The sequence below is a fragment of the Lithobates pipiens genome, unplaced genomic scaffold (genome assembly GCF_037356315.1).
Source record: "Lithobates pipiens isolate NorthernLeopardFrog02 unplaced genomic scaffold, aLitPip1_a1.2 Scaffold_13, whole genome shotgun sequence".
Classification (NCBI taxonomy): Eukaryota; Metazoa; Chordata; class Amphibia; order Anura; family Ranidae; genus Lithobates; species Lithobates pipiens.
Window position 1 is genome coordinate 406,012,491 of NW_027507718.1, and position 17,547 is coordinate 406,030,037.

At 44.4% G+C, this 17,547-nt stretch overlaps 1 protein-coding gene across 1 annotated transcript in view; it reads right to left on the bottom strand.

Annotated features, from left to right (window-relative positions):
• Positions 1-17,547, bottom strand: part of SRD5A3 (steroid 5 alpha-reductase 3) — a 42,859-nt gene that overhangs the window by 13,430 nt on the left and 11,882 nt on the right. The window contains exons 3-4 of the mRNA XM_077477471.1: positions 13,364-13,555; positions 9,466-9,594 (exon numbers count right to left, since the gene is read on the bottom strand). Of these exons, the coding sequence (XP_077333597.1) occupies positions 9,466-9,594; positions 13,364-13,555 (321 nt within the window). The remainder of the gene's footprint in view (positions 1-9,465; positions 9,595-13,363; positions 13,556-17,547) is intronic.

Consider the following 17,547-nt stretch of genomic DNA (forward strand, 5'->3'; position numbering starts at 1 on the left):
ATTTATTCTTTGGATCCGCAATTGCACAGGAGAGACCATAGGGTGGGGCACTCTCAACGTACATTTTACCTTTCATAGGCAATGCTTTAAAAGCCTTTACAAGTCACCACTAGGGATGAGCTGAACACCCCCCGGTTCGGTTGGCACCAGAACGGACCGAAAATTTGTACGAACTTTAGAACCCCATTAAAGTCTATGGGACTCAAACGTTCGAAATCAGAAGTGCTAACTTTAGGACAATATCTTGCATATTAGCCTTTAAAAAGGGGTTGGGCATCCGACTCCTGTCCCAGGGGACATGGATCAATGCAAATTTAAAAAAATAAAAATAAAAAAATAAACGCCCATTTTTTCCAGAGCACTGATTTTAATGACGATTAAAGTGAAAAAAATAGTGAAATATTCCTTTAAATATTGTGCCTGGGGGGTGTCTATAGTATGTCTGAAGTGCCACGTGTTTCCTATGTTTAGAACAGTCCCTGAACAAAATGACATTTAACGGAGAAAAAAAGTAATTTAAAACTGCTTGCGGTTTTAATGTAATGTCTGGTTTCGGCAATATGGATGAAAATCATTGAGAAAAATGGCATGGGTAGCCCCCCCCCCCCTTGCCCATTACCAGCCCCTTTGGGCCTTGTACGGATATTAAAGGGGAACCCCATACCAAAAAAAAAAAAAAAAAAAAAGGAAAGGCGTGGGGCCCCCAGGCCCTATATAATCAGAACAGCAGTATACAGGCGGTGCAAACAAGACAGGGACTGTGTAGGTTTGTTGTGTTAAGTAGAATCTGTTTGTAATTTTGAACTGGTACATTTTTAAAGTGTAGCTCCTGTCAAATCTATTTTTAAGCTTTTTAGAAAACTTGGGAAGGGTTATCACACCTGTATAATTTTTTGGCCGTTTGTCTTTTTTTATCTCACTTCCTGTTGTCTCCTTCCGTTTGCAAGTAGGAGACGTTTGTAAGTTGGATGTTTGAAAGTAGGGGCCTGCCCTATATGCTTTGCAGATATTTGGCCCCAAGGCGTTGCCACAAGTTAACACTGTAAGCTCTCAAAGTGACTCTTGGAGGACACTGGAGGGCCCTGCTGTGAACCATTATATCAAGAATTGTAATTACGTGCCATTGTTGAACAGTGGTAGAAAAATTGGGCCTTTGGTGGTTGTGGTGGTGCTGGGCTGAAAAATTGGGCCTTAGGCACTGGTGCCACAACACTGCAACCTCTCCCAGATACTCTAGTTGGAGTGCAGGAATGAGCCCTGCTGCAAAGTATTACATCAAAAATTGTAATTACGCCCCTGTTAAATAGGGGCTGAAAAAAAAAATTGATATACATTATATATTGTAATGTTCGGGGGACCAGGTAGATCGCAGGACACAGGCTTTTCATACAACAAAGGGTTTATTAACTTAAATAGCTTTACAGCAGCCAAAAACAAAAGGAAAAAGGTTTGTAGTCTCACCGACTTGCAAAGTCCAGAACAGCTGTCCTTATCAAAACAGAGCTTGATCTTGATGGCAGGTAGCTTCCCCTGCCAGGAGCCTTCCAAACAGGACACTGCTGTCCACTTCAGTTGCTGCAGTCCAAAATAAACACCATCCACCATGTCTTCTCCACTCCTCCACACCCATCTACCACTTCCTGTCTTGTTTTTTTAAAGACACTTCCTTAACAGGTGGGTTAATCAATTTTTATTCCCTTAAAGAGACCACAACCCAAACAGAGGGGAAATATAGCGTCCTTCCAGGACCCAGCCACGGCGTCCTGTACATATCCCCCCCCCCTGTGCCCCAACGCCAAGGAGGTGGAGGCAACAGTGAAGCTCAAACAATGGACTCGGGAGAGGGCATCTGCATTTTGATGCAGTCTCCCGGGCCTATGCTCCACTACAAATTTAAATTCCTGGAGTGCCAGGAACCACCGGGTAACCCTGGCATTAGTCCCTTTTCCCTGCCTCAGCCATGTTAAAGGGGCATGGTCAGAAATTAACCTAAACGTCCTCCCCAAAAGGTAATATCTGAGGGATTCCAGAGCCCACTTAATGGCCAGACACTCTCGTTCAATTATGGCATAGTTTTTCTCCGCTGGTGTTAACTTCCTGCTGAGGAAGACTATTGGGTGTTCCTCGCCATGAATAACCTGTGACAACACCGCTCCCAATCCTACATCGGAAGCATCAGTCTGGACAACAAACTCCTTTGAAAAATTGGGTGCTACCAGGACAGGGTGTTGGCACAGCGCCGACTTGAGCTCCAAAAAAGCCTTCTCAGCGTCTGCATTCCACTCCACCATGACCGATTTCCGACCCTTAGTCAGATCGGTCAACGGAGCCGCCAACGTGGCAAAGTTGGGTACAAACCTCCTGTAGTATCCCACCATGCCCAGGAATGCACGTACCTGCTTTTTTGTGAGGGGGCGGGGCCCATTCTGTATAGCCTCTATCTTGTTGACCTGAGGTTTCACTACCCCTCTACCCACGATATAACCCAGGTATTTCACCTCCTCCATTCCCAAAGCACATTTTTCAGGGTTTATTGTAAACCCCTCCTTCCAAAGAGAGTCCAGCACTGCCTGCACTTTGGGCAAATGTGATTCCCAGTCTTTGCTGAAAATGACTATCCTCCAAGTACACTGAGGCATACTTCCGGTGAGGTCGTAAAATCCTATCCATTGCTCTCTGGAACGTGGCTGGAGCAGTTTGCAATCCAAAAGGCATCCTTTTGTACTGAAAACTCCCCTCTGGGGTAGAAAAAGCAGTTTTCTCTCTAGCGGCCTTAGTCAACGGTATTTGCCAATACCCCTTGGTAAGGTCTAACGTAGTGATATACCTGGCTGGACCTAGTCTCTCGATAAGCTCATCTACCCGGGGCATGGGGTAGGCATCAAACCGGGAAACTTCATTAAGTTTCCAGGAAATTATTGCAAAATCGCAGAGTCCCGTTGGGCTTCGGTACCAACACAATCGGGCTAGACCACTCACTCTGCGATTCCTCAATAATCCCTAGGTCTAACATCTTTTTAACTTCCTCTGAAACGGCCTTCCTTTGAGCCTCTGGGATGCGGTAGGGCCGGACAAAAACTTTGACTCCTGGTTCTGTGACAATATCATGCTCTATGACACTAGTGAGCCCTGGCAAGTCTGAAAATTTTTCTTTATTTCTCTGCAAGAACTCCTTTGCCTGCTGACTTTGGGTTTTAGACAGGGTATTTGCTACTTGGACACTCTCCACCCCAACCCGAGGCTCAAGTTTTGTACTAGCCAGGGAGGTCACTGGTTCCCTGTCTGTCCAGGGCTTTAACAAGTTTACATGATATATCTGGAAGGGTTTCCCTCTTGCCTGGCTGGTGGACTCTATAATTTACCTCTCCCACTTTTTCTACAACCTCGAAAGGGCCTTGCCATCTGGCCAAGAACTTACTTTCCACAGTGGGAATCAACACTGCTACTCGATCCCCCACTTGGAAGTTCCTAATTTTGGCTGCCCTATTATAGACCCGTCGTTGAGCCTCCTGGGCTTTTTGTAAATGTTCCTTAACTAGCGGCATCACAGTTCGGATCCTCTCCTGCATTTGAGAGACATATTCAAGAACACTTTTATGCTGAATTGGTTCACTTTCTCATTCTTCTTTAACAAAGTCCAGTAATCCACGAGGTCTCCGCCCATATACCAATTCAAAGGGCGAAAACACAGTGGAGGCCTGGGGCACTTCTCGGATAGCAAATAGGAGAGCTGGTAACAGGAAGTCCCAGTCTTTCCCATCCCTTTGTACCACTCTCTTGAGCATAGACTTAAGGGTCTTATTAAAACGTTCTACCAATCCATCTGTTTGGGGATGGTAGACCGATGTGTGCAGCTGTTTTATCCGGAACAGTTTGCATACATCAGCCATAACCTTCGACATAAACGGGGTGCCCTGGTCTGTGAGAATTTCCTTGGGAAAACCTGTCCGTGTAAACAACTGGAATAACTCCCGTGCAATAGCCTTAGAGGAGGTATTCCGCAGGGGTAGCGCCTCAGGATATCGAGTGGCATAGTCGAGGATCACCAGTATGTAAGAATGACCTCGAGCTGACTTTACCAAGGGACCCACTATATCCATGGCTATCCTCTCGAATGGGACCTCAATTATGGGCAGAGGGACCAACGGGCTCCGGAAATGGGTCGCCGGAGCGGTCAACTGACAGGTGGGACAAGAGGTACAGTATCTCCTTACCTCTGCTTTCAAGCCTGGCCAGTAAAACCGGTCAGCGATCCGTGCCTCCGTCTTTTCAACTCCCAGGTGTCCCCCTAAAACATCATCATGGGCCAGGTCCAGGACCTTGCATCTATACTGTTGGGGTACCAATAATTGTTCTACCACATTTTCTCTCACTTTAGTAACCCGATAAAGCAATTCATTACATATTGAAAAATGTGGCCACCGCTCATTAGCACCTGGCTCTTGGGGCTCCCCATTTATTACTACAACCTGTTCCCGTGCCCTGGCCAAAGTGGGGTCCTGCATCTGGGCAGTACCAAATGCCCCCTGGGGAACACCCAAATCTGGCAAGTCAGGGGTAGAGGCCATTTCCTCATCCTCTTCCCCCAGCATTACCTGAAGCGGGGAAGGTTCCCCCCCCTCAGTGTTCAGGTAGGTCTGAGAACCCCACAATTTGACATCCTTAACAGTATCAGCACTATTTTCATCATTATTAACCAAAGTCTTGGCGTTTTTATCAACTGGGTCTATATTACGAATATGTGGCATCTCAGGGTTATTACCCTCAACAACAGGAACAGAGGTACTAGTTTCTTCCCAGTCTCTGGATCTTTCAGATAGTTCTCCTTGTCTCCAAAGTTTTGCAAATAACGGACAGTCACGTCCTATGATAACGTCATGTACCAAGTTCTTTACCACCCCCACCTCTTGAGTACCAGTGCCACATGCTGTGGAGATGGACACCGAGATGAGAGGGTACTCTCTAGTGTCACCATGAATGCACACAACCCGCAAAATTTTGCTTACCGGACCGATCTTCCCAATTACTCTAGGGTGAACCAGGGTTACCATGCTTCCAGAGTCCAGCAAAGCCTGTGCAGGGTGGTGGTTCACTTGGACTTCACACTCAAACTTCCCCTCTCCAAGGTCAAGATGTGTTGTACACGCTTTATGGGCATAAAAAGACCCCCTCCGAAGAACCCCGCATTCCATGGGTTCTTCCTGCAATGGGCCCGGGTATGGCCCCATGCATGACATCGCCAACATTGTACATCCCCTCCTCTCCGATCAGGAACAGGTCGCTGAGGGGGTAACGGGTGTGACTCTTGGCCTTCCGGGGTGTTGGTTCCAGGGCTCCTGGGGACATCCTTTTGAAGGGCGGCAGTTGGTCGGAAAGGCCTTGGCAGACTGGGCCCTTGACGCTTGGCGGGGCCAAGCAGATCCTCCACCACTGTATATCGTTCCACCATCTCGACAAGGTGGTTTACGGTTTTGGGGTCTCCATGGCTGACCCACCGTTGAAGGTCGTCTGGCAGTGACCTTAAGTATCGGTCCAGCACGACCCGCTCCACTATTTGGGGGCCAGACAACACTTCGGGCTGCAGCCATTTTTTTACAAGTTGCACCAGGTCATGCATTTGAGATCGCGGTGGCCGGTTTGAACGATACTTCCATTGGTGCACTCGTTGGGCCCGAACAGCCGTAGTCACTCCCAACCGAGCCAGTATTTCTGCCTTTAGTTTTTGATAATCTTTAGCATGTTCTGGTGGTAGGTCAAAATAGGCTTTTTGAGGATCTCCAGTGAGGAAAGGAGCAATTAAGCCGGCCCACTGGTCCTGGGGCCACCCTTCTCTCTCTGCCGTCCTCTCAAATGTTGCCAGAAACGCCTCTACGTCATCACTCAGGGACAACTTCTGCAAGAAATGGCTTGCCCTTATGGTCACCTGGTTGCCAGGGGCAACGGTCACTTGTTCACGGCCCTGAGAAAGCTGCTGCACTGCTTCTTTTAAGGCAGTTATCTGAGCCTGCATCACCCCTTGTTGGGTCGCTTGCTGGGCTGCTAACTGGGCCACCAACAGGCGAGTATTTTCTTGCTGCAGAGCCAGCGCCTCATTGTGGTGCATTTTTTGTACCTCCAGCTGGGTTGCTAAGCGCTGATTAGCTTCCTCATGGCGAGTCTGCGCTTGCATATTAGCCAAGGACAGCTGTTTAATTAGCTCCTCCATTGTTTCAGCTTTCAACAGTTGTGCAGCTTTAACCCAGGACATAAATTCACTGTACTGTCCCTTTAAATGTCAGTTCAAATCCAATGCAAAAAAAAAAAAAAAATAGCAAACGCCTGTTACTTTGAAATATAGCGTCCTTCCAGGACCCAGCCACGGCGTCCTGTACAAATTATATATATATATATATATATATATATATATATATATATATATATCTATCCTTAGGCACTGTCCCAGTGGCAGAGGGAGTGCCGCTACACAGTAACCTTGTGCGGTCAAAAAATACCCCCTCTCCCACTCACAGAGCCTGCCTGAAGCTAAAACAAACAACGCTGCCATAATCCTGCAGCTGATGAGGATGCCCTGAGAACTTAAACACTGCCACCACAATGACCCCCACTGGGCTGGGTACACATGGGGAAAGTGAACAGGTCACCTCATATCCGTATAGAGGAGGGAACTATAGGCCAGAGAGGAAGGTACAAGGGAACAATCCCTAGATCTATCCCATGCAACATTCCTCACAGGAACCCAAGCAATGATCCCCTTCCTAAAACAGTTTAAAAGGCGTTTCCGCAAATGGCAATGCATCCCCTCAGGCCAGAGGGGAACACAAAAAAAAAAAAAAAAAAAAAACTGAAGATTGACTGGAGGACAGCCTTGCAAACCCTTTGGTGGCAATAGGTTTACTGTTTCTTGGGGGAGGAGCTCAATATCTCATGGGCTTGCCTGGAAGATGAGAAAATGTCGTCTGCTAGAATGTGCAATCATGGCGTCCCAGTAAGAGTCATGGGGACCCACATGCTTTCAATTCAACTTTAGCAGTGTTTAATGGAGTTGATTAAACCAACATGGATTTAAAACTTCTAGAGCATTAGTATACTCTGTGAATCCCTCTAAAGTTGGCCATAAATTAATCAAAATTTCACCAGTTCAGCAGGGACTAGACAAATTTCGATCAGTGTGTGGCCACCCCGTTCGACAGACGTTGATCATTAGAGCAAGGTCTGTTAAAACACACACTATATAAAAATTTTGTAGATCAGAGTCTGAAGCCAATCGGTGTATTCTGCCAGCGCACAATGCCCCAGAAGGAACCTGTACATTTTTTTCCCCAAAAAGCTAAAGGAAAAAATAAAGAAAAAAACCTACCCAATCTATGGCCAACTTTAGTATTTTACTTTACTGATCTCAGTTGTTTCAATCTTAATCCATAAACCAGATTTATGCTACTCAGTTTAAGAGGAAGTAAACTCTCCCCATAAATTATGCCCTTATCAATCATCACTACAAACAGTGAAAAGGGGGGGGGGGGGTTGGGACTTTAAATGAGGCACAATAAATATACCTCCATCCCTAATTCAGGTAAATAAGAAAGAAATGTAGGACTTTAAATAAAGGCAATTGACTTGTGGAGGTAGAGTGGTTGGTAAACATTGTTTATTAGTAACATTAGTATGAAACAAGATTTTATATTTTAGAGATTATATATATATATATATATATATATTAATAATAAATATTTATTTTACACACACACACACACACGGCATTAACATGGATACAAATATTTCAGCTTGGCAGCACAGAAGTATTGAATATTGATAAAAAAAAAAAAAAAAAAAAAAAAAAAGGTATAAATACAAATATGTAACATGTCATAGAAACGGCATTTGGCAATAAGGTGAGAAATATCAATCTTGAGCATGATTTATTGTAGATATAATACTGGATATTTCCTATTAACAGGCATTGGTACACCATATGCAACTGAGCCGTTATAAAAACAAATATACACATAGTTACATGATACTCAATGAATTTGTATGTATGAAAGGTATGTATGGGCCAGTAACTAGATCATGAGCCAGACTTGACTGAGCACCCCATGGAAACAACGCGCTTCGCGGCTATATGCCATTCATCAGGCGTTGAGTACAGAAATAAAAGGTCAGCTAAAGCACTGTGTTGGGCTAGCATCAAGAGAGATGGGACCCCAAAATGGTTGTCTGTTCCGGAGCTGAGGCAAGGGACGCCGCCCTAGCCAAGAAAACATCCACATAGTATACTCGATCGCCGCAACACATTCCACATGTGTGAGGATGATTGCAAATGTAGTGTTGTGTGTGTACCCAGTGAATGAGCTGTGTGTGCGCTACCTCCCTGGTGTAAAACACATAGTGAAAAATATCCTGTATTATATCTACAATTAATCATGCTCAAGATTGATATTTCTCACCTTATTGGCAAATGCCGTTTCTATGACATTTTACATAGATAGTTATAAGCTTTCTGGAGAGAGGTATAAAACATTGGCTGATTGAGTGAATGATGAAGTGAATACAGGATTTATTGCACATAAAAACAATTAAAGCAGAACTCTGGGATTTTCAAAAAAATCCCCCATTAGTGCACCCCCCCCCTCCCACACACACAAACACACACACACACACACAACACACACACTAAACCGCTATTACATTTGTGAAATTTCTTACCGTTTGAGAGATAAGACCGATTGAATTTTTAGGAAGTCAGATTTGCAATTAAATCTGTATTCTGGCAGGTAGGTGGTGTTAGAACCGTGATTGCATCATATCCTCTTCTCTCTCTAACTGTAATCAGACTACACTTCCCATGAATACTTGGGATGGGAGTGAATGTGGGAGGTACACTAGGCTTGTACATGTAAATGTGAACTCACCCACTTAAACATTAATCACACCCCCTCATTCTGCAGCCAGCAAGCCATACATAACAAACGGTATGATATGACGTACCACCAGGCAGGGGGAGGAGGAGGAGGAAGGAGGAGGAGGGAGGAGCAGGAAGGAAGTAAGGGAGAGAGGGAGGGTGACAACTTCTCCATGGGTGGCACAGACCGGGGGCTGGGACACCCCCTCTGCCCACTACCAGAGATAGAACTCCCTACTCGGCTTTCAGAGGACTACAAGGGGGAGTGCCAGACCACTGGCTGAGCGGAGGAGAAGGATAGCAGCCATCGGTCTTACAAACAGGATGTCAGCAGGCAATAACGTTTTTTCAGCAAGTTCAGCAGCAAATTACAGAGGAACTACAGAGTTCAGAAGAACATGGATGGCAAATTTGGTGAAGGTAGGCAATCAGCAACAAAAAAACTTTGTTTCTGCTTTAAAAATATATGAAGTTACGGTTTTGTGGAAACTCCACTGGGAAAATACACAGAAGAGTATACGTTTTTGGCTGCTTAGGATGTAAATGTTTTCATAAATAATACTCACCAGATTTATCTTTCCTTAGATTGGCAAGAATAACATGACATCTGTGCTGATGTACTGATGCCCAGATATATAGCGTCAATCCAGCGATATGGTACCAATGAACTTGAAAGGCAAGGTCCGAAACAGTGACTAGAAGAGGGGGAAAAATAAAAATATATAATTTATTAATATAATTTTATTTCATACATCTTATATATTATAGAAATTATATATATTTATATAATTATTATATTTGAATGGACCACTAGCCTTGCGGGTGGTTCTACTTCCGCAGCTCTATAAGCTTTGTGGATAGCCATTCAAAGCCACTTTCCAATCATGCTTTTAGAAGCTCCGTAACCCTTACGAGACCCCGTAAACAGAATAAACAGAGAATTGGACTTTCTAAATGCTTTTGTTACCTCCATATAGCATAAAACACATATCTTTACGTCCAGACTATGAAATTCTCTCTCTCCCTCTCTAGGGCATGTTGGAGATGGACAGAACGTTGGTAACGCTATCACTTGGGATTTGTGAGAAAGTGAAGCGATCGTCGGCAAAAACCACAGGCCTGTCCTCAGTACTACCCGGTCCAAAAAAACGGTCATGAAAGACTCAATGATAGACAATGCCTGCAGTTCACTGACCCTTCTAGCAGAGGTAACTTAGCAGTGTAAGTTTTAATGACCAAAATTTAATTGCGGCTTCCTCTGGTGGTTCGACAGGTCTTCTAGTGAGACTTTGCAAAACCACTGTTAAATCCCATTTGGGGAAAAGCTTAAAACAGAACAGGCCTAGCCCTAGCTAGTGCCTTAAAAATCTTATGAACAAAGGATCTAGCGATAACCGTCTGCCAAATCCTTCTCCATTCCGTCCTGGAGAAATTCCAGAACGGAAAATGTCCTCCTGTGTAGAGTAATTTTTTGAAATACACCAGGAGTTAAAGCGCTTCCACGTTTTAAAATAAAATGGCCCTTGTGACTGTCTTCCTGCTTTTTAGCAGGGTACAAATTAAACCTTTGCACAATCCCTTTCTCCTCAGTAGCATTGCCAGCCCGAGATGACCTACAGTTCCTTGCAAAAAGTATTCACCTCTCTTGGCTTTACACCTATTTTGTTACATTACAGCCTGTAGTTCAATGTTTTTTTTTTTTATAATCTGAATTATATGTGATGGATCAGAACATAATAGTCTAAGTTGGTGAAGTAAAATTAGAAAACTATATACATAAAACAAATTTTTCATGTGCGTATGTATACACCCACTTTGTTATGAAGCCCATAAAAATCTCTGGTGCCACCAATTACCTTCAGAAGTCACATAATTAGTGAATTGATGTCCACCTGTGTGCAATCTAAGTGTCACATGATCTGTCATTACTTATTCCCCCAACTTTTTTGAAAGGCCCCAGAGGCTGCAACACCCAAGCAAGAGGCACCACTAACCAAACACTGCCACAAAGAGCAAGGAACTCTCCAAACAAGTACGAGACAATGTTGTTGAGAAGTACAAGTCAGGGTTAGGTTTTGAAAAAATAAAAATAAATCAAAATCTTTGATCATCCCTAGGAGCACCATCAAATCTATCATAACCAAATGGAAAGAACATGGCACAACAGCAAACCTGCCAAGAGATGGCCGCACACCAAAACTCACAGACCAGGCAAGGAAGGCATTGATCAGAGGCAGCACAGAGACTCAAGATAACCCTGGAGGAGCGGCAGAGTTCCACAGCAGAGACTGGAGTATCTGTACATAGGATGACAATAAGCCGAACGCTCCATAGAGTTGGGTTTTATGGCAGAGCGGCCAAAAGAAAGCCATTACTTTCAGCAAAAAACAAAATGGAACGTTTTGAGTTGGTGAAAAGGCATGTGGGAGACTCTCAAAATGTATGGAGGGAGGTGCTCTGGTCTGATGAAACTAAAATTTAACTTTTTGACCATCAAAGAAAACTATGTCTGGCACAAACCCAACACATCACCCAAAGAACACCATCCCCATGTTTTTCAGCAGTCGGGGCTGGGAAATTGGTCAAAGTTGTCCTGAAAGATGAGGTGACAAAGTCCCTAAGACACCACCTACCATTTCAGAACCAGCTACTATAGCAGTGCTGCTGACCACAGATGGGCCACCTTGCAGCACCACTAGCTGTGCAATTCCATTTTCCACACGCTCCATCCACACAAGGTGGATGGAGAATCCTCGCTGCTATGCTACTGTATTTTAACAGCAGGCACTTAAAATTTGTCCACAGTCCCTTTGAGAGGAGTCAATTAGATCAATTCCTTTTGAACTGAAACATGGATTGAAATGTGTGCAGTCCCTGCTGATCCGGCCATATTTCGATCAATCTATGGCCAGCTTTACCAGTTACAGTGCCTGGAAAAAGTATTCACACCCCTTGAAAATTTCCAGATTTTGTCATGTTACAACCAAAAACGTAAATGTATTTTATTGGGATTTTATGTGATAGACCAACACAAGCTGGCGCATAATTTTGAAGTGGAAGGAAAATGATAAATACTTTTCACATTTTTTTTTTTTACAAATATCTGAAAAGTTTGGTCTGCATTTGTATTCAGCCCCCTTCACTCTGATACCCCTAACTAAAATCTAGTAATACCAATTGCCGTCAGAAGTCACCTAATTAGGAGATAGATTATCTAGATTATAGATATAGATATAAATATAGATATAGAGCGAGAGAAGCCAAGAGGTCCATAGTAACTCTGGAGGAACTGCAGAAATCAGCAGCTCAGGTGGGAGAATCTGTCCACGGGACAACGATTAGTCATACACACCACAAATCTGGCCTTTAGGGAAGAGTGGCAAGAAGAAAGCCATTGTTGAAAGAAAGCTATAAAAAGTCCTGTTTGCGAGAAGCCATGTGGGAGACACAGCAAACATGTGAAAGAAGGTGCTCTGGTCAGATGAGACCATAATGGAACTTTTTGGCCTAAAAGCAAAAATGCTATGTGTGGCCGAAAACACTGGGCATCACCCTGAAACCTGAAACATGGTGGTGGCAGCATCATGCTGTGGGGGACGTTTTTTTTCAGCACAGACAGGGAAGCTGGTCAGAGTTGATGGGAAGATGGATGGAGCCAAATACAGGGCAATCCTAGAAGAAAACCTGTTAGAGTATACAAAAGACTTTAGACTGGGGCGGAGGTTCACCTTCCAGCAGGACAATGACCCTAAACATACAGCCAGAACTACGAAGGAATTATTTACATCAAAGCATATTCATGTGTTAGAATGGCCCGGTGGCGTCAATGTCCGTGACGTCACCGGATCTCTGACAGAACTCCCTGAAGACCTGGAAGCTGGCGGAGAGGAGTACCGATCAAAAGAATTTTCATCGATCAAAATAATTAACGATTAATCAAGGAATTAATCTTTAAATTTTCCCAGCCTTAATTTATATATCACATACACATATATAAGTTGAAGGGAGAAACCCTTGTCTGCCTATGTTTTTACACATCCAAGACATTCACACTTGTAGAAAAAGGTCACCACTCCAAGCCTGTACAAAAATCCCTTGCCCTTGGAACTCTAGGCGTTTCTCAAAAGGAAGCCCACCCGTGCATCACAAACTCAGCAGGAAAGCAGAAGTGGCACATCGATGTTAGATCACATCGAACTTCAATAAAGCAGGACAAGCTCCACCTAGGTCCCCCCTTAAAAAAGGGGGGGGTCCTAGGAGTTGGAGGTGAATGAGATCTGACATATTCTGGGTATGTCTGACTGCTTTCCAATTGTTTGGTTTCATTCTGTACATCAATACTTGTGTGCGCAACTGAAAAGTCACAATATCTGGAAACATTAGCAAAATGTTGCATTTGTTGATGGAAATGTATGCTCCAAAGCGCAATGCCTTGCAAATCCACCCATTCCCTTGCACACTTACCGTTTTTTGGATCCAAGTTGGCATAATCAAGTAATGTTATCCCAATAAGAAAATAGTAGGCAACTCCAAGACCATATTGAGCCACGTGAATAACCCCACTGGAATAGATGCTGACATACAGGCACTCTTCTAGTCTTCTCAGGCTGTGCAGCCATATCAAGGATAGAGCCAAAATAGTGGAAACCTCTCCACCTAGATTTTAATACATAAAATTGCATTCAGAAGGACAATGCTACAGATACAACTTAAATATAAAAAGATGTCATAGTCTACTGTAATCAGGAGTGAACCAAATAGAGAATTACGAAATTTAGCAGATGCTTTTAAATAAGAAGAGACTGAAAATGTAACACACCAGCTGTACTGCTTGAGGCACATCATCCATCTGGCTCTTCCATGGTTCTCACAATACTGTACATGTAATTAATACAATGTTATTTAAACCAGAGGTCCATCCACCTATGAAACATGGACTTGTGAAACAAGCATAATGTATAGGCTACACTTTCACCATCGTTATTATTATAATACAGGTTTTATATAGCGCCAACAGTTTGCGCAGAGCTTTACAACATGAGGGCAGACATTACAATTTGGTACAAGAGGAATCAGAGGACCCTGCTCGTTAGAGCTTACAATCTAAAAAGGGACAATTGATACTTTTTTTTTTTTTTTTTTTTTTTTTGTAATAGCTGTGGGGGGGATGAGCTGATGAACCAAAAATAGTGTTACTTAGAAGCAGGATAGGCTTCTTTGAAGAGAAAGGTTTTCAGAGATCGCCTAAAGATGGTTAGATCAGGGGACAGTCAGACAGATTGGGGTAGGGAGTTCCAAAGGATGGGAGAAGCTCTGGAGAAATCCTGGAGGCGAGCATGGGAGGAGGTGACAAGGGTGCTAGAGAGCAGGAGGTCTTGGGATGACCAAAGAGCGGCTTGGTTGGTATTTTGGGACTAGGTTAGTGATGTAACTAGGGGCAGAGTTATGGATGGCTTTGTAAATTATTGTTAGTACTTTGAATTTTATTTGTTGGGTGAGTGGAAGCCAGTGGAGGGATTGGCAGAGAGGGGTGGAGGACACTGAATGGTTGGTAAGGTGGACGAGTCTGGCAGCGGCATTCATTATGTACTGAAGGGGGGATAGTCTATGTAAAGGTAATCCAATGAGGAGGGAGTTGCAGTAGTCGAGAGATGACCAGGGAGTGAATTAGAAGCTTGGTGGTGTCATTAGTTAAAAAGGGGTGTATTCTGGAAATGTTGCGGAGGCTAAGGTGGCATGATTTGGAAAGGGCTTGTATGTGGGCCTGAAAGGACAGTTCGGAGATCATGTGACTAATGCTCCTCTTTAAGGTACTGGTGGAGGATCTACAGCTTCCTGTTTTCACATCCCTCTAGCAGTCAGATTTCTCTATAGACTTTAGAGCCAATACATTTTGAGACAAGAAAATGTAGCACAGGCCACAGAACCAGTAGATGAGACCCATCAAGTAGAATAAAATGACTAACTTACACAGAGGGGAAAGGTACATTTTCTCTAATTAGTTCATTGGATTGGAGAATTTCTTTTAACCCTTGCAGTGTTCATTTCAGCACTAAAAATATTTTTATTATAGTTTATCAGCTGCAAAACTAAACAAAAACAAAATTAGAATGAAGTCATTTGATGAAAACTGTGACGAAAATCTATTTCAGTTTTCATTGAGTCAACTAAAATTGAATGGGTTTAGTTAAATTGCAATGCATTTTTTTTCAAGTGGAATTTCATTCTCTCAAACAACATTGGCTATTGTTAATCCTTATACTGCAATCATTAGTAAATAGATCGGAAAGTATATCAGATTTACTTGTTTTAAACTTTTTTTTGCATTTCTTCAGTTACCGTATATACTCGAGTATAAGCCGAGATTTTCAGCCCTTTTTTTAGGCTGAAAGTGCCCCCCTCGGCTTATACTCCAGTCACCGCCGTCTGCCTACCTGATCAGGCATGTCATGTAGACAGACGGTGGCCAGCGTGTCATAAAAACATACAGCGGCCATTCCAGTATTTAAAAGCCGCGCCTCCTCCTCGTCTGATAGGCAGAACACTCAATTTCCCAGCAGTCAGTTTTCAGCCTATCACGGACATCCCCTCATCCTCATACCTCAGACGAGGATGAGGGGATGTCCGTGATAGGCTGAAAACTGACTGCTGGGAAATTGAGTGTTCTGCCTATCACAGACGAAGAGAAGGCGCGGCTTTTGAATACTGGAATGGCCGCCGTATGTTTTTATGACACGCTGATCGGTGGCTGCAGATGGGCACACGGAGGCATGCACAGGACACAAAGGATGAAGATTAGCACAGGTAGGCTGCAATGGACACAGGGAGGCATACACAGGACACAGTGAGGTAGGCAGATCTGCACAGGACACAGGGAGGCATACACAGGACACAGTGAGGTAGGCAGATCTGCACAGGACACAGGGAGGTATACACAGGACACAGTGAGGTAGGCAGATCTGCACGGGACACAGGGAGGCATACACAGGACACAGAGAGGTAGGCAGATCTGCACAGGACACAGAGAGGTAGGCAGATCTGCACAGGACACAGGGGAGGTAGGCAGATCTGCACAGGACACAGGGGAGGTAGGCAGATCTGCACAGGACACAGGGGAGGTAGGCAGATCTGCACAGGACACAGGGGAGGTAGGCAGATCTGCACAGGACACAGGGAGGTAGGCAGATCTGCACAGGACACAGGGAGGTAGGCAGATCTGCACAGGACACAGGGAGGTAGGCAGATCTGCACAGGACACAGGGAGGTAGGCAGATCTGCACAGGACACAGGGAGGCATGCAATAGACACAGTGAGACATGCAGCTGCAGATGGGCATTGTTGACCCTCTTTGCCACTTACAGTAGCTGCTGCATTTCCCACCCCCGGCTTATACTCGAGTCAATAAGTTTTCCCAGTTTTTTGTGGTAAATTAGGGGCCTCGGCTTATATTCGGATCGACCTATACTCGAGTATATACGGTACATCCTGGTCTCCAGGCCTAGGCCAATTTGTTTTACATCCCAAGAGTCTTTGGGAAGGAAGGAGGGGATTTCTTAGCCAATCAGATCCTCCTCTCTGCATGCCTGAGCTTAGGGCAGATGGATTCCAGGAAGTAATTGCTACATGAATCATTTGCCATTACTCAAGAGGGCCACAGCCAGAAATGCTGGGAGGGGTTTTCCAAAGTGATTTCTCAACAAAATAAAGCATGGAGACATGGATGGATGGGGTAGTTTGCTTTGAAAAATGAATTAAATTGTGTTTTTTTTGGTTTGTGGTGCTCAGGTGCAGTGTAGGTCTGCTTTAAGCATTTTTCTAGAAACTCATTATATACTCCTGGGGTAAAAATGTAATCACATTTATGGGAGTTAAAGGCAGAAGTTTTTTTGTTTTGTTTTTTTATCTTAATGCATTCTATGCATTAAGATTAAAAAAAGCCTTCTGTGTGTAGCAGACAACCCAGCACCCCCTAATTGCTTACCTGAGCCCCTTTCTCCAGCAATATCCACGAATGCCTAAGCCATCCGGGACACTCCTTGATTGGCTGAGACGCAGCAGCAGCACCAGGGGAGAAAGGGGGCAGGGCCAGGTCAGGGCTCCATGTTTGAATGGATACATGGAGCTCTGACTCTGCTCGAATGCCCCCATAGAAAGCTGCTGGCTGAGGGAGCACTCAATCAGATGGAGGGGCCAGGAGCAGAAAAGAGGGACCCGAGAAGAGGAGGATCCATTCTGCTCTGTGCAAAACCAACTACACAGAGGAGGGAAGTAGAACATGTTTTTTTATTAGGGTTTGCACCCATACGAATATCGGTGCTGATACGGAGCATTTGCCCGAGTAATTGTACTCGGGCAAAAGCTTTGATGCTTGATCCGATACCTGGACAGTCAGAGGAGTGGGGGAGTTACAAGCACCGATCTCCCTGTATAGATTTCAATAAAGCAGCCGACAGCCGCTTCTCCTCCTCTCCCTCCTGCAGGTTTCATCTGCTTTATTGAAATTTATACAGGGGGCTCGGTGCTTGTAACTCCCACAACCACCGCACCGGTCACCCGATTGTCCCCGTATCCTCCTCCAGTCCCCCTCTGTGTCCTCCTCTGTGCTCTGCTCCGGTGTAGTGTCACAGTTTGCTGCCTATCACAGGATG